This window comes from Oncorhynchus clarkii, chromosome 20, assembly GCF_045791955.1.
Source record: "Oncorhynchus clarkii lewisi isolate Uvic-CL-2024 chromosome 20, UVic_Ocla_1.0, whole genome shotgun sequence".
In the NCBI taxonomy this organism is placed as follows: Eukaryota; Metazoa; Chordata; class Actinopteri; order Salmoniformes; family Salmonidae; genus Oncorhynchus; species Oncorhynchus clarkii.
This window is the reverse complement of record NC_092166.1, coordinates 78,016,979-78,032,618: the sequence shown is the minus strand read 5'-3', so window position 1 is coordinate 78,032,618 and position 15,640 is coordinate 78,016,979. Positions and strand designations below refer to the sequence as shown.

Below are 15,640 nucleotides of genomic sequence, written 5' to 3'. Positions count from 1 at the left end.
CTTGACCTCAGGGTGATCTGGAACACCTCCAGGTTGGGGATTTTGGCAGCGAGGTGAGACAGAGACTGCTTGTGTGTGTATGTTTGTATGGTCCTAACCCCGTGTGTGTCTGTGTAGGTGTTGACTCTGGCCAGTAACGAACGCATCCCTCTTAACTCCACCATGCGTCTGGTGTTTGAGATTAAGGACCTGCGGACGGCCACTCCAGCCACCGTGTCCCGGGCTGGAATCCTCTTCATCAACTCTGCTGACCTGGGATGGAGCCCGTCAGTACCTCCCTACACATACACTATATATACAAAAGTATGTGTACACCCTTTCAAATTAGTGGATTCGGCTATTTCAGCCATACCTGTTGCTGACAGGTGTATAAAATCGAGCACACAGTCAATTCATCCCCATAGATAAACTTCATCCCCATAGACAAACATTGGCAGTGAAATTGCTCGTACTGACGAGCTCAGTGACTTTCAACGTGGCACCGTCATAGGATGCCACCTTTCCAACAAGTCAGTTCATCAAATTTCTGCCCTTCTAGAGCTGCCCCGGTCAACTGTAAGTGCTGTTATTGTGAAGTGGAAACGTCTAGGAGCAACAGTGGCTCAGCTGTGAAGTGGTAGGCCACACAAGCTCACAGAACGGGACCGCGGAATGCTGAAGTGCGTAGCACGTTAAAATCGTCTGTCCTTGGTTGCAACACTCATTACCGAGTTCCAAACTGACTCTGGAAGCAACGTCAGCACGAACTGTTTGTCAGGGCCTTCATGAAATGGGTTTTCATGGCTGAGCAGCCGCACACATGCCTAAGATGCGCAATGCCAAGTGTCGGCGGGAGTGGTGTAAAGCTCACCGTCATTAGACTCAGGTGCAGTGGAAACGCGTTCTCTGGAGTGATGAATCATGCTTCACCATCTGGCAGTCCGACGGATACATTTCGGTTTGGCGGATGCCAGGAGAACACTACCTACCCGAATGCATAGTGCCCACTGTAAAGTTTGGTGGAGGAGGAATAATGATCTGGGGCTGATTTTCATGGTTTGGGCTTGGCCCCTTAGTTCCAGTAAAGGGGAATCGTAATGATACAGCATACAATTACATTCTAGACAATTCTGTGCTTCCAACCTTGGCTACAGTTTGAGGAAGGTCCTTTCCTGTTTCAGCATGACAATACTCCCCTGCACAAAGACAGGTCCATAAAGAAATGGTTTATCGAGATTGGTGTGGAAGAACTTGACTGGTCTGTACAGAGCCCTGACCTCAAACCCATTGACCACTTTTGAGATGAATTGGAACGCCGACTGCGAGCCAGACATAATCGCCCAACATCAGTACCTGACCTCACTGATGCTCTTGTGGCTGAATGTAAGTCTCTGCTGCAATGTTCCAACATCTAGTGGAAAGCCTTCCCAGAAGAGTGGAGGCTGTTATAGCAGCAAAGTGGGGACCAACTCCATATTAATGCCCGTGATTTTGGAATGAGATGTTCGACGAACAGGTGTCCACATACTTTTGGTCATATAGTGTACATTAAATCGAACACCTCGGTGGTGTCCCATATGACACCCTATTCCCTATATAGTGCACTACTTTTGAACAGGGACAATTGGACACTTTAGGGTTGGTGTCAATTACAATTTCATTTGAAATTCCAATAAAATTATTGAATTCACTCATGAAGTGGAGAATTTATGTTGAATTCAATTAGAATTTCAACAATCTTCAAGTTATAGAATTGGAATTCAAGTTTGAATTGGAATTGTAAAAATAATAATATTTGGAATTGATTTGAATTGGAATTCAATATTTGTACATTTTCCAGTTGATGGAATTAATGCATTTAGTATAAGAAATGGACTGCAATTTGTATTTCTATAGTTCCAGTATAGCTATGCTGACTGAACAGTGACATGATCAGCCTAAAATGTAATTATTGGATTTTACCTAACATTGGAATTCAGAGGAATTTAATTATCTCTGAATTCAAAGTCTGACCTGGAATTTGAGTTGATTTCTATGGAATTTACAGGGAAAGAGAATTGAATTAGAATCCATTAATTTGTGGAATTAACCCCTAACCTGCAACACATATTTATTGACCTGAGTGACCATGTGTCCTGTCTGTTATTGTGTTCCTTCAGGGTGGTAACCAGCTGGATCGAGAAGCGAGAGGTCCAGTCGGAGAAAGCCAACCTGTTCATCCTGTTTGACAAGTACCTGCCTACCTGTCTGGAGAAGCTCAAGTTCGGCTTCAAGAAAATCACTCCTATCCCAGAGGTCACACTGGTCCAAACCCTGCTCCACTTCATGGAGTTTCTACTGGTGCCTGAGAACACCCCGCCCGACTCCAACAAAGAACTCTATGAGCTCTACTTTGTGTTCGCCAGCATCTGGGCCTTCGGAGGGGCCATGTTCCAGGACCAGGTAGCTACCCCCTCAGGACTACGTTCATCCTCAAGGGGTGCAGGGTTCTCCCCAAATACTGTAAGAGGGGTGCTGTGCCACCTTGTGGACTATGTAAAATAAAAATAAAGTAAAAAGATTGCAGATAGTGGCAGTTACAGGTGTTAAAAAACGCTAAAATCTCTTGAGTCCAAAGGGGGTCACTGCATCCCTCTAGGGTCCTGGTCAAAAGTAGTGCACTATATAGGGAATAACATGCCATTTCAGAGGCAGCCAGGGTAATATTTTCACTGTGTGAAATGCAGACTTTCCATGAAGTGAAGGAAAGTGACAGTCAGATTCTGCTAAGTTCAGACTAACTTAACTTCTCTCTCTCTGTGTGTGTGTGTGTGTTTGGTCGGTAGCTGACAGACTACCGTGTGGAGTTCAGTAAGTGGTGGGTGAATGAGTTCAAGACCATCAAGTTCCCATCTGCAGGGACTGTGTTTGACTACTACATCGACAGAGACTCCAAGAAGTTCCAGCCCTGGACGGAGTTAGTCCCCAAGTTCCAGCTGGATCCAGACCTCCCACTGCAGGTCAGAGTCCTGTCTGCCTGCCTAGCAACTCACCCAATTAATGAATGACACAGTGGACTAACTCTTAGCTTCCAAGACTCTTAGGACATTGTAGTTTGTCTTTGTTAGGAGGTGCTCTGCAACATTGTTGTAGTAAGACGTTTCTCTCAAATAAATTGGGATTTTGGAGAGTTAATTGAGCTGACAGCCATTTTGCGTTGTTTCGCTTTGGCTTCAGTCATCAATCTAGCAAGATGGCAATATTTTATTGATGTAGTAGTGTGTGTCCCCCACCCCTAGAAAGCTATGACCTTTGGCTTTCACCTGGAATAGTTTATTTATGTCTGACAAAAAAAAAAAAAAACTTTTCAACCCATATGATCTAATACACAATAAAAGTACAATTAAACATATACAAATGTGATGATATGTGACCCGTTTCAGGAAACTAGGCGTATGTCGCAAGTCACGACTTCACAGGAGAGGGGTTATAATAAATAAAAAAATGTGAATGAAAAGGCCTTTTCATACTTTCGTCAAAATGTGTTACATTTGTGAACGTCTAACATTTGGGCCATTTAAACAGCATGTGTCCCGCCTACAGACAAGGGGAGAAGGGCTATGTAAAGGGCTTGATTCTGTTGTTCTGAGCAAATGCAATGTGTCTGCCTCCGATGAAAAAATAATGTTTGACTTCCACACACAATTACGTCTTTACTTATTTTAGGTTTAAGAAAGTGTGTAGATCGCATTCTTTATCATAATGCTATGAAAGTTATGTATTTAGATCCGCCTGCCTGAGACAAATTCAACGATTGCTTTGCCATGTCTGTGGCATGAAGCAGCCGAGCTGGATAAATGTTTTTCTAAGGACTGCCCTTTTGATGTAATGTTGCAGTGAAGTGGAATAAATCGATGTAATGATACAGTCAAACACCAGAGGGAGGCAAATGCAAATATTTGACAGAGGACATTTACATGCTCCTAGGAAAGTCTAGATTGCTGTCTTCTGACTTATAAAACAGTGAGAAATCGATCAAATAAGTCATGTAAACATCTACATGTTTTTTAAAGGAATTCTAGTGCCCGATTTCAGTGACAGTCAGGTTAAGAGGATTGTTAAGCACCAGATTCTGGAGAGTTACTCTCTGTCTCCTGTTCCTCTCAGGCGTCTCTAGTTCACACGGCTGAGACCATCCGTATCCGCTACTTCATGGACAAACTGATGGAGAGGAAGTGTCCTGTGATGTTGGTGGGCAACGCGGGCAGTGGCAAGTCAGTCCTGATGGGAGACAAGCTCCGCAGCCTCAGCACTGATTACTATGTGGTCCAGTCTGTCCCCTTCAACTTCTACACAACCTCGGCCATGCTGCAGGCCATACTGGAGAAACCCCTGGAGAAGAAGGCAGGCCGGAACTACGGCCCCCCCGGCAGCAAGAGTCTCATCTACTTCATAGACGACATGAACATGCCTGAGGTCGACAAGTACTTCACTGTGGCTCCGCACACACTCATCCGCCAGCACATGGACCACGGACACTGGTACGATCACAGCCATTGACTAGTCAACCACTACACAACCACAACATAACTACAATCACTGTTTTGATCCCTCTATCTCTCTCTCCCTTTCATCCCCCTCTCCCTGCCTCCCGTCCCAGGTATGACAGAGCCAAGCTGACTCTGAAGGACATCCATAACTGCCAGTACGTGGCCTGTATGAACCCTACAGCTGGCAGCTTCACCATCGACCCCCGACTGCAGGTACTCACCAGACTAACGCTACACACAAGGCTGGAGAATAAGCATAGTAGAAGAAACCTCTCTAGTCGTTCTGTTTTAGACTGCTCTTGACCCTCTGCATCCCATAGTTGCCTTATGTATGGTAATATACTGTAAACCTGCTCTCTCTCTCTCTCTCTCTCTCTCTCTCTCAGAGGCACTTCTGTGTCTTTGCGGTGAGTTTCCCAGGCCAGGACGCACTCCAAAGCATCTACAACTCCATCTTCTCCCAACATCTGGACATGAATGGCTTTCTCCCCGCCGTCAAGAAGTTCTGCTCTACGCTGGTCACCTCCGCAATCAGTAAGAACACTACCTAGAAACACTGAGATAATCATCATGTCAAACTGAAAATGTAATGACTTAATTCAACATCTCATCCATCTAATTTGATGACATTGAACTAGAGTCAGAGATGGGGGAAACCAATGCATTATATAGGCCTACAGTATTTTCCCTGTTTCCATGTTCTTACCTGTCTGTGTGTATATTTTCTTCTCCAGTGTTCCACCAAAGGATCTCCACCTCCTTCCTTCCCACGGCAGTCAAGTTCCACTACGTCTTTAACCTCAGAGACCTCTCCAACATCTTCCAGGTAAACCCTTCTCCCTTACATCTATATGATGGGCATCTTGATCATACATCATAAAGTTGGTTTGAGACACTTTGTTATGGATTACTGAGGAGAGGAAGTAGATATCTTGCTGTCTGTGTGTGTAAATGTGGTGAGAGTTCACAATCATGTTAGTGCCTGTGTGTGAGATGTTCAATTCGTCCCTCTGTGTCTCCCCTGTCTGCTGCCAGGGTCTTCTGTTCTCCATGCCAGAGTGTGTGCGGGCCCCTGCTGAGCTGGTGAGACTGTGGCTTCATGAGTGTGACCGTGTGTACGGAGACAAGCTGGTGGAGGAGAAGGACATGGTGCTGTTTGCCAAGATTGAGGGAGAGATCTGCAAGAAGTGCTTCGAAGTAAGACTTAACACACACACACACACACACACACACACACATATTGTCTGATATTGAGAAAAAATCTAAACCAATGTTGAATAAAGTTATTAACAGTAGATTTCTCATTGTCCATATTGGTGTGTATTTTCCTCTGTCTGCAGGAAATGGATGCAGGTTTCCTCTTTGAGAAGCCCAACATCTTTTGCCACTTTGCCCAAGGCATCGGCGAGCCCAAATACTTCCCTATTCCAGACTGGGTGGTTCTGAACAAGCTGCTACTGGAGGGCCTGGACAGCTACAACGAAATCAACGCTGTCATGAACCTGGTGAGTCCACTATGACACACTACAAAAGCAAATACCTTGTGTTGGCATTGCGTCATCACTGGATAGTACCCAGAGTAGTTAAAAACCTGATTGAGATGAAGAGAGTCTAGTCCTAGACCTTCCTGTTGTGACCCTGTTTGTTTGTGTGTGTGCGTGCATATGTGTTTGTTCTTCAGGTGCTGTTTGAGGATGCAATGTCCCATATCTGCCGTATCAACCGTATCCTGGAGTCTCCTCGCGGTAACGCCCTGCTGGTCGGGGTGGGCGGCAGCGGCAAGCAGTCTCTGTCTCGCCTCGCTGCCAGCATCGCCAACCTGGAGGTGTTCCAGATCACCCTGAGGAAAGGCTATGGCATCCCCGACCTCAAGGTGTGATGCTATGCTCTGGACACCTGTTAACCTCTGTTAAGATTCTAACACACATCTCCCTTGCCCTCCTCTCACCTCCTCCTCTCCCCACCCTTCTCCCTCTGTCTCCTGGTAGTTGGACGTGGCTGCCCAGTACATGAAGGCTGGGGTGAAGAACATAGGGACGGTGTTCCTGATGACCGACAGCCAGGTGGCCGAGGAGGAGTTCCTGGTGCTGATCAATGATCTGCTGGCGTCGGGGGAGATCCCTGGTCTGTTCCAAGACGATGAGGTGGAGAACATCATTGTTGCCATGAGGAACGAGGTCAAGGCTGTGGGCCTGCCAGACTCACGCGAAAACTGCTGGAAGTTCTTCATCGACAGAGTCCGCAAACAGCTCAAGGTGATACTCAGTGTGGCCAGTCTGGCTTGTCATTGGGGGCTGTTGAGGGTTTTGGTCTGTATGTTCAGCAGCATTACAGTGGGGTCACCCAGCTAGCACATAACATTCTGAGAACCATATGTTTCTTAGAGCTTGGTTAAAGCGTGGTTGTCAATCAATGAAATGTATTTATAAAGCCATTTTTACATCAGCAGATGTCACAAAGTGTTTATACAGAAACCCAGCTTCAAACCCCAAAGAGAAGGAATGTAGATGTAGAAGCACAGTGGCTAGGAAAAACTCCTTAGAAAGGCAGGAATCTAGGAAGAAATCTAGAGAAGAACCAGGCCCTGAGGGGTAGCCAGTCCTCTTCTGGCTGTGCCCGGTGGAGATTATAAGAGTACATGGCCATTAAGGCCAGATCATTCTTTAAGATGTTCAAACGTTCATAGATGACCAGCAGTGTCAAATAATAATCACAGTGGTTATAGAGGGTGCAACAGGTCAGCACCTCAGAAGTAAATGTCAGTTGGCTTTTCAATGCCATGCATTCAGAGTAGTAGTGTGTACCGGTAGTGTGTTCGGTGAACAGGTCAGGATTCCATAGCCGCAGGCCGAACAGCTGAAACTGGAGCAGCAGCACAATATACTGGGTACGGGGACAGCCAGGAGTCATCAGGCCAGGTAGTCCTGAGGCATAGTCCTAGGGCTAAGGTCCTCTGGGAGGGGAGAGTTAGAGGGAGCATACTTAAGATCACACAGGACACCAGATAAGACAGGAGAATTACACCAGATAGGACAGACTGACCCTAGCCCCCCGGCACATAGACTATTGCAGCATAAATAGTGGCAACTTACTATCCTGAGACAAGACGGAGTAATAGCCCACGAAGATCTCCCCCACCACACGAGCCCGGGGGGGCGCAAAACCAGACTGGAAGATCAGTGACTCAACCCACTGAAGTTAAGAAAAAAAAGGCTTGCATGATGTGATGCACCCCTCCTAGGGACGGAATAGGAGAGCACCAGCAAGCCAGTGACTCAGCTCCTGTAATAGGGTCAGGGGCAGAGAATCCCAGTGGAGAGAGGGGAGCCGGCCAGGGAGAGACAGCAAGGGTGGTTTGTCACTCCAGTGCCTTGTCATTCACCTTCGCACCCCTGGGCCAGACTACACGCAATCACAGGACCTACTGAGGAAATTAGTCTTCAGTAAAGACTTGCAAACGTAATACGACGGTGGTCCGATGGTCCAGGATAATGAGGACTTTTTTAAAGATCCACAACATCGGTTCCACGGGACAAAACTAGATCCAGGGTATGATTGTGGCAATGCGTAGGTCTGGAGACATGTTGGACAAAACCCACTGAGTCGATGATGGCTCCGATAGCCTTTTGGAATGGGTCTGTGGACTTCTCCATGTGAATATTGAAGTCACCAAACTTTTTTATATTACATGCCATGACTACAAGGTGCGATAGGAATTCAGGGAACTCGGCGGGGAACACTGTATACGGTCCAGGAGGCCTTTAAACAGTAGAGTCGGCTGCATAGATTTCATGACTAGAAGCTCAAAATTCGAAAACAGTCTTTTTTTTTTCTTGTAAATTGAAATTTGCTGTCATAAATGTTAGCATCACCTCCACCTTTGCGGGATGAGAGAGGGATGTGGTCATTAGTGTAACCAGCAGGAGAGGCCTCATTAAACGCAGTAAATTCATCATGCTTGAGCCATGTTTCAGTCAGGCCAATCACATCAGGTTTATGATCAGTGAAGGATCTAACATGAAGTATTCCTATTTTAAGATATGAGGTATTATCACAATCTATTTCAGTAATGGCTAACAGCCTGCTGCCTGCACCCTATCTCATTGTGGAGCTAGAGGAGTTAGAGCCTTGTCTATGTTGATAGATAAGATCAGAGCACCCCTCCAGCTAGGATGGATTCTGTCACTCTTTAGCAGGCCAGGCTTGGTCCTGTTTTTTGGTGAGTCTCAGAATGTGTTCCAGTTATCCACAAATTCGAAAAACTGTTTTCAACCAGCGATTTGTGTGAGTCGGGCTGTAAAACTCATCACTCCCCCTAACTGGGAGGGGGCCAGAGACAATTACTAGATATCAACACATCTTTCTAGCTAAGTTACACGCTCAAGTTATGTTGCACTTGGTGACCTATGAATGTTACCTATGAATGCTGCTGACGTGGATAACAATATCCCTATAACATTTACACCAGTGTTCCCCAACCGCGACCTGCGGGCCAAATTTGTTATCTGAGCTAAAACCCAAACTTTTTTTTGTGTGTGGAATTGTCATTGTTGGACATAAATGACTGTAAAAAAAAAACACCAGGAAATCAGCTCCAATTGATTTTAATTTAAGAAATCGGTTTCCAAGTATCAATAATCAATATCAATGTAATACTATAAAAAAAAATGTAAAAAACATGAGAAATAAGAAATACACTATATATACAAAAGTATGTGGACAACCCTTCAAATTAGTGGATCTGGCTATTTTAACCACCCCCGTTGCTGACAGGTGTATACATTCGAGGACACAGCCATGTAATCTCCATAGACAAACTTTGGCTGTATAGCCGATAGCCACGCTAGTGGCTCGTTTCTTAAAAGTTCAAACATGGTTACATTTAATTACATTTTTGGTAATATTCTAGGAGCGTTCTCCAAATGGTATGGCTTTGGGAATGTTCTCAAATAGTTCAGAGAACGTTAAGAAACAACGTGCTTCTGTGGGATTTTCTGTACTCTAGCAGAACTTTTCCTAGAGATTTCCTCATGGTTCTATTTAAAGTCATGTTCTCAAATTGTTCAGAGAACACTGGCGGTCACTGGTAGTTACAAGTCATGAAGGCAGTCAAATTCCACGTGACCTTTTAGTCATGGTAATTAGGCTTCTCAAAGCTCTGATGCTGCTGCAGTATAGTATTTAGTATTTGTAAATACAAGATTAAATCAAGATGGGTGACAATATTAGCCTATCACTTGTGAATGATATATTATCACCTGTGAATGATGCCCAGCATAAGAAACAATGCCTTTTTTTGCGACTTTTTCAAATCATAGTCGGACACCTCATGTAGCCTAGCCCATAGGCGAATATGTTTTAATAAGGTTTATATCATAACTAAAGTGGCCAAATAAGTTTTGCTTTACAAGGGGTATAGAGCCTAACTGACATACATAAGCAGCACTTAAGTTTGGGGAAGATAACTTCCTCCATAAAAATGCACCTTTATAACAAAAGCATTGCATGCATAATTGCATTTGCGGCCACTTTTGATAATGTTGTTTTCCACTAATGGAACATTTGCGCTTATAACCTACTGCCGTGTGCGCATTTCTGCGCTTATAATGTGAAGAAATAGCTTAATAGTTTATCAACATTTTAAGCTAAAAGTTCTGATCTGTTGTGTTAGCCCCATTGCGTAATTTTTTTTTTGTTGATGCTAGTGGCTGTATTAATTTGGGATCTATCGCATCCCACAACTGTCCCAGACTATTTCTGGAATAATTCTTTCTCGCAATTGCAATTGGATAAGAACGCGTGCAATTGCATCCCCGATGTGTCTGTCTTCACTTGTAGCCTGTGAGAAATACCCGATCACGTGATGGAGCATGCAGCACTCAGGGAGAAGGGCAAAACGGCTACTGGCTGCAAAAGGCATGGATCTTTTACGGTGCATTACGGCCACACAAAGGAGATACCGCCGTGAAATTCTAGGTATTATTAAGTGATCAAATTGTGAATGAATGACTAATGTAGTGTGTACAGTCTGTGCAAAACACAAAGCAGAGGTCATGCCTTTCAAGCGACTTTAAAAAAATCATCATTAGAGTTGCATCATGCAGCCTTACAATGTATTAAACATAAAAAAATATAGCCCAATGTTTGTAGAACAACTAAAGTTACATTAATAACTAAATTAAGCATATAGGAATACCTATTTATTTGTTAACCGCTCAAATCGTTTGGAGAAAATATTATTTATATTTTATTTAGCTTTGTTCAATTGTATTCTTAACTATAAAATAATAATGGAATTCTAAGCAAATCTTGTTGTCACGTTCTGACCTTAGTTCTTTTGTTATGTCTTTGTTTTAGTATGGTCAGGGCGTGAGTTGGGTGGGTAGTCTATGTTCTTTTTTCTATGTTGTGGTTTTGTGTTTGGCCTGGTATGGTTCTCAATCAGAGGCAGGTGTCGTTCGTTGTCTCTGATTGAGAATCATACTTAGGTAGCCTTTTCCCACCTGTGTGGTGTGGGTGAATATTTTCTGTTTAGTGTGTTTTGTACCTGACGGAGCTGTTTCGGTTGTGCTTCTTTGTTTGATAGTGTTCAGTTTAAATAAATAACATGAACAAGTACCACGCTGCGCTTTGGTCCTCACCTACTTCCACCGACGACTGTTACACTTGTCTGCTAAATTAACTAGTGTAGCCCACAGCCATTTGGCATAGCCAGATGAGGACCTAACATAAGGACAACTCAGAGTATGCTATTCTGTTCTTCTGAAATAGACTACATTTTCTTGATTTCATGCTTCTTTAGACCTGTTGTAACGGCTTTCTTCCTGGGAAGGAGAGGCGGACCAAAACGCAGCGTGGTTAGAGTTCATGTTATTTTAATAAGGTAACTCAACATGAACAGAATACAAAACAATAAACGTGAAAACCGAAACAGTCCTAACTGGTGCAGAAAACACAAAGACAGGAAACAAATCACCCACAAACCCCAACACAAAACAAGCTACCTAAATATGGTTCCCAATCAGAGACAATGACTACACCTGCCTCTGATTGAGAACCATATCAGGCCAAACACAGAAAGACAAACTAGACACACAACATAGAATGCCCACCCAGCTCACGTCCTGACCAACACTAAAACAAGGAAAACACACAAGAACTATGGTCAGAACGTGACACCTGTCTAAAATAAATAATGGATTTATTGTGAAGGTGAAGGCTATATTACATGGGTTTATTAGACTTTTTAAAATGTAGTTGTTCCAAAGATCAGCATCAGTGGATGTGTGGAAGCAAAGAGATGATATATTAGTTTGTTAATTAACGGTGAATTACAGTGAGACCGACAGTTATTTGCTTGACAATCACCGGCTGACAAAATTGCGTGAGCGCCACAGCCCTAGTGGTGCGGTCTACCCAACGCATCACCAGGGGCACACTGCCTGCCCTCCAGGACACCTACTGTACAGCACCCGTCACAGGAAGGCCAAAAAAGTAATCAAGGACATCAACCACCTGAGCCACTGCCTGTTCACCCCGCTACCATCCAGAAGGCGAGGTCAATACAGGTGCATCAAAGGGACCAAGACTGAAAAACAGCTTCTATCTCAAGCCCATCAGACTGTTAAATAGCCATCACTAGCCAGCCTCCACCCAGTACCCTGCCCTGAACTTAAGTCACTGTCACTAGCCGGCTACCACCCGGTTACTCAACCCTGCACGTTAGAAGCTGCTGCTCTATGTACATAGTGTAATGAAACAGCAGGGAGCAGGTCTCGAACCCTCGACCTTCAAGGCCGAGGTCCGGTGCGCTATCGACTGTGCCGCAAAAGCATGCTCAAGCGGCAGAGTCGATTTCCGCGCTTATAAACCCAGGGTCGTTACACTACTCCCTCCTTTCAAAGAGCGCGTCCTCGCGCTAGCTTGCGACTCTACGTCTTACAGGAACGCGCTCACCGGCCAAGCACACGCACTGTCGTGGATGGGAGGTCCGATCACTTCTGACACCAATGTAATGAAACAGCAGGGAGCAGGTCTCGAACCCTCGACCTTCGAGCCTGAGGTCCGGCGCGCAATTGACTGCCGCTAAAGCATGCTTGAACGGCAGAATCGATTTCCGCGCTTATAAACCCAGGGTCGTTACAATAGACATGGAATCACGGGTCAATTTAAATGGAACACTAGTTACTTTAATAATGTTTACATACTGTTTTACAAATTTTATATGTATATACTGTATTCTACTGTATCTTAGTCAATGCCACTCAGACATTGCTCATCCTATTATTTATATATTTCTTAATTCCATTATTTTACTTTTAGATTTGTGTGTATTGTTGCGAATTGTTAGATACTACTGCACTGTTGGAGCTAGAAGCACAAGTATTTAGCTACACTCACAATAACATCTGCTAAATATGTGGATGTGACTAATAAAATTACATTTCACTAGATCCATGGATAGATAACAGAAGACCACAGGATTTTGGATTATCACTGATGCCGTGTCACAATAAATTAAATGCATGATTAATGCATGAGAAAATACATTTCCATGTGTCCTATCTGTGTTTGGAGTTCAAAAAAGTTTCCCCAAAATAGTTAGGGATAGTGATGAGGTATTAAAAGTATTATTGAAACATTAAGTGAAAGGTTTAAGGAAGTTAGTTAAAAACCTACAAATAACCTTTAGATTCCATTCTTAGAGTGTTAAAAAGTTCAATAATAACCATAAAACATTTTGAGAATGTTCGCATAATGTTATTTAATTACCTTCAAATAATTTCCGTTCTCAGAGCGTTAATAAAACCTCCCAGGCAAACTTTCAGGGAACCAGAGTAAAACATTCTCAGAACCTTCCTGCAACCTAAAAATTAACATTCCCAGATCAGGCTACATTTTCACTTCTGTTTTCAGAGCATTTAAAAAGCGTTTAGTTTTACCGGTCAGGAAACGTATGGCTTCATTGCCACAACCAATGTGAAACCAAAAACATGCATTCCCACAACTTCCAAGGAACCAAATATGCTAGCTGGGTAAAGTGTGTGTGCTTGTGTGTCGTCCTGTAGGTGATCCTGTGTTTCTCTCCTGTGGGATCCACTCTGAGGGTGCGAGCCAGGAAGTTCCCTGCCGTGGTCAACTGCACCTCCATTGACTGGTTCCACGAGTGGCCAGAGGAGGCGCTGGTGTCTGTCAGTGCTCGCTTCCTCTCCGAGACAGAGGGCATCATGGTGAGGAAGACACGTTATACACCCCTCAACCCCCTTCCAAAACAATCCCTAGCCCCTTCCCTGAGTTGCCTCATGTAGACCCCTCATCTAGCTTTTACTGTATTCCTGTGTGTACGATTTTCTCTCTCCCCCCAGCCCGAGGTGAAGGACTCTCTGAGTCAGTTCATGGCCTTTGTCCATAAGACAGTGAATGAGATGTCCAAGTCCTACCTGCTGTCAGACCGTCGCTACAACTACACCACGCCGAAGACCTTCCTGGAGCAGATCAAACTCTACCAGAACCTCCTGGCCGTCAAGAGGAGCGAGCTGCTGTCCAAGATGGAGCGCCTGGAGAACGGATTAACCAAACTGGAGAACACCTCCGCTCAGGTCAGATATACAGTATACCACCACACACGCGGTCTGGGAGTTAGTTATCCACCTGCACTAAATGTAACACAAACAGGCTATTACATTTTATACTGTATCAATATCATATCTTAATTTTAAGATTTCTATATAACTTGTTCCATCTCTGTCTGACTGTGTTGGGAAAGCTACTCATTCCAATTAGTGGATTCAGCTATTTCAGCTACACTCGTTGCTGACAGGTGTACTGTATAAAATCGAGCACATGGCCATGCAATCTCCATAGACAAACATTGGCAGTGGAATGGCCTTAATGAAGTGCTCAGTGACTTTCAACGTGGCACCGTCATCGGATGCCACCTTTCCAACAAGTCAGTTCGTCAATTGTGTGCCCTGCTAGAGCTGCCCCTGTCAACTGTAAGTGCTGTTATTGTGAAGTGGAAATGTCTAGGAGCAACAACAGCTCAGCCGCGAAGTGGTAGGCCACACAAGCTCACAGAACGGGACCACCGAATGCTGAATTGCGTAGCGTGAAAACATTGCCTGTCCTCTGTTGCAATACAACACTCACTACTGAGTTCCAAACTGCATCTGGAAGCAACATCAGCATAATAAACTGTTCGTCGGTAACTTCATGAAATGGGTTTCCATGGCTGAGCAGCCGCACACAAGCCTAAGATCACCATGCGCAATACCAAGCGTCAGCTGGAGTCATGTAAAACCCACTGCTTTGGACTCTGGAGCAGTGGAAACACGTTCTCTGTAGTGATGAATCACACTTCACTATCTGGCAGTCCAACGGATGAATCTGGGTTTGGCGGATGCCAGGAAAACGCTACCTGCCCCGATGCATAATACCAACTGTAAAGTTTGGTGGATGAGGAATAATGGTCTGGGGCTGTTTTTCATGGTCCGGGCTAGGCCCCTTAGTTCCAGTGGAAGGGAAATATTAACAGCATACAATGACATTCTAGATGATTCTGTGCTTCCAACTTTGAGGCAACTGTTTGCGAGGTCCATACAGAAATGGTTTGTCGAGATTGGTGTGGAATAACTTGATTGGCCTGCCCAACATCAGTGCCTGGCCTCACTAATACTCTTAGAGTGACAGGGGGTGGAACTAGGTATGGTGTTGAAAGCGGCATGGAGAGAGAGAGCGGAGAGGAATGACTCAAGTAGCGGAGTAAACTATACAAATGGACATTACACACGCCGTATCACATTTAACAAACCAAACATTCAAATACCATTACTGTGAAACAAACAAGAAATAGGACAGAAAAACAGAAAACTTGAGCGTGCATAACTATTCACCCCCCCCCCCCCCCTAAAGTCAATACTTTGTAGAGCCACGTTTTGCAGTAATTACAGCTGCAAGTCCCTTGGGTTATGTCTCTATAAACTTAGCACATCTAGCCACTGGGATTTTTGCCCATTCTTCAAGGCAAAACTGCTCCAGCTCCTTCAAGTTGGATGGGTTCTGATGGTGCAATCTTTAAGTCATTCCACAGATTCTCAATTGGATTGAGGTCTGGGCTTTGACTAGGCCTTTCC

At 44.4% G+C, this 15,640-nt stretch overlaps 1 protein-coding gene across 1 annotated transcript in view; it reads left to right on the top strand.

The window, feature by feature from the left end:
• LOC139376950 (dynein axonemal heavy chain 17-like) overlaps positions 1–15,640 on the top strand; it is an 84,876-nt gene that overhangs the window by 31,962 nt on the left and 37,274 nt on the right. Inside the window, exons 42-54 of the mRNA XM_071119972.1 lie at positions 118–266; positions 2,139–2,421; positions 2,805–2,978; positions 4,126–4,499; positions 4,619–4,721; positions 4,895–5,042; positions 5,243–5,334; positions 5,544–5,705; positions 5,849–6,013; positions 6,190–6,381; positions 6,497–6,763; positions 13,577–13,738; positions 13,874–14,107. Coding sequence (XP_070976073.1) covers positions 118–266; positions 2,139–2,421; positions 2,805–2,978; positions 4,126–4,499; positions 4,619–4,721; positions 4,895–5,042; positions 5,243–5,334; positions 5,544–5,705; positions 5,849–6,013; positions 6,190–6,381; positions 6,497–6,763; positions 13,577–13,738; positions 13,874–14,107 — 2,505 coding nt within the window. The remainder of the gene's footprint in view (positions 1–117; positions 267–2,138; positions 2,422–2,804; positions 2,979–4,125; positions 4,500–4,618; positions 4,722–4,894; positions 5,043–5,242; positions 5,335–5,543; positions 5,706–5,848; positions 6,014–6,189; positions 6,382–6,496; positions 6,764–13,576; positions 13,739–13,873; positions 14,108–15,640) is intronic.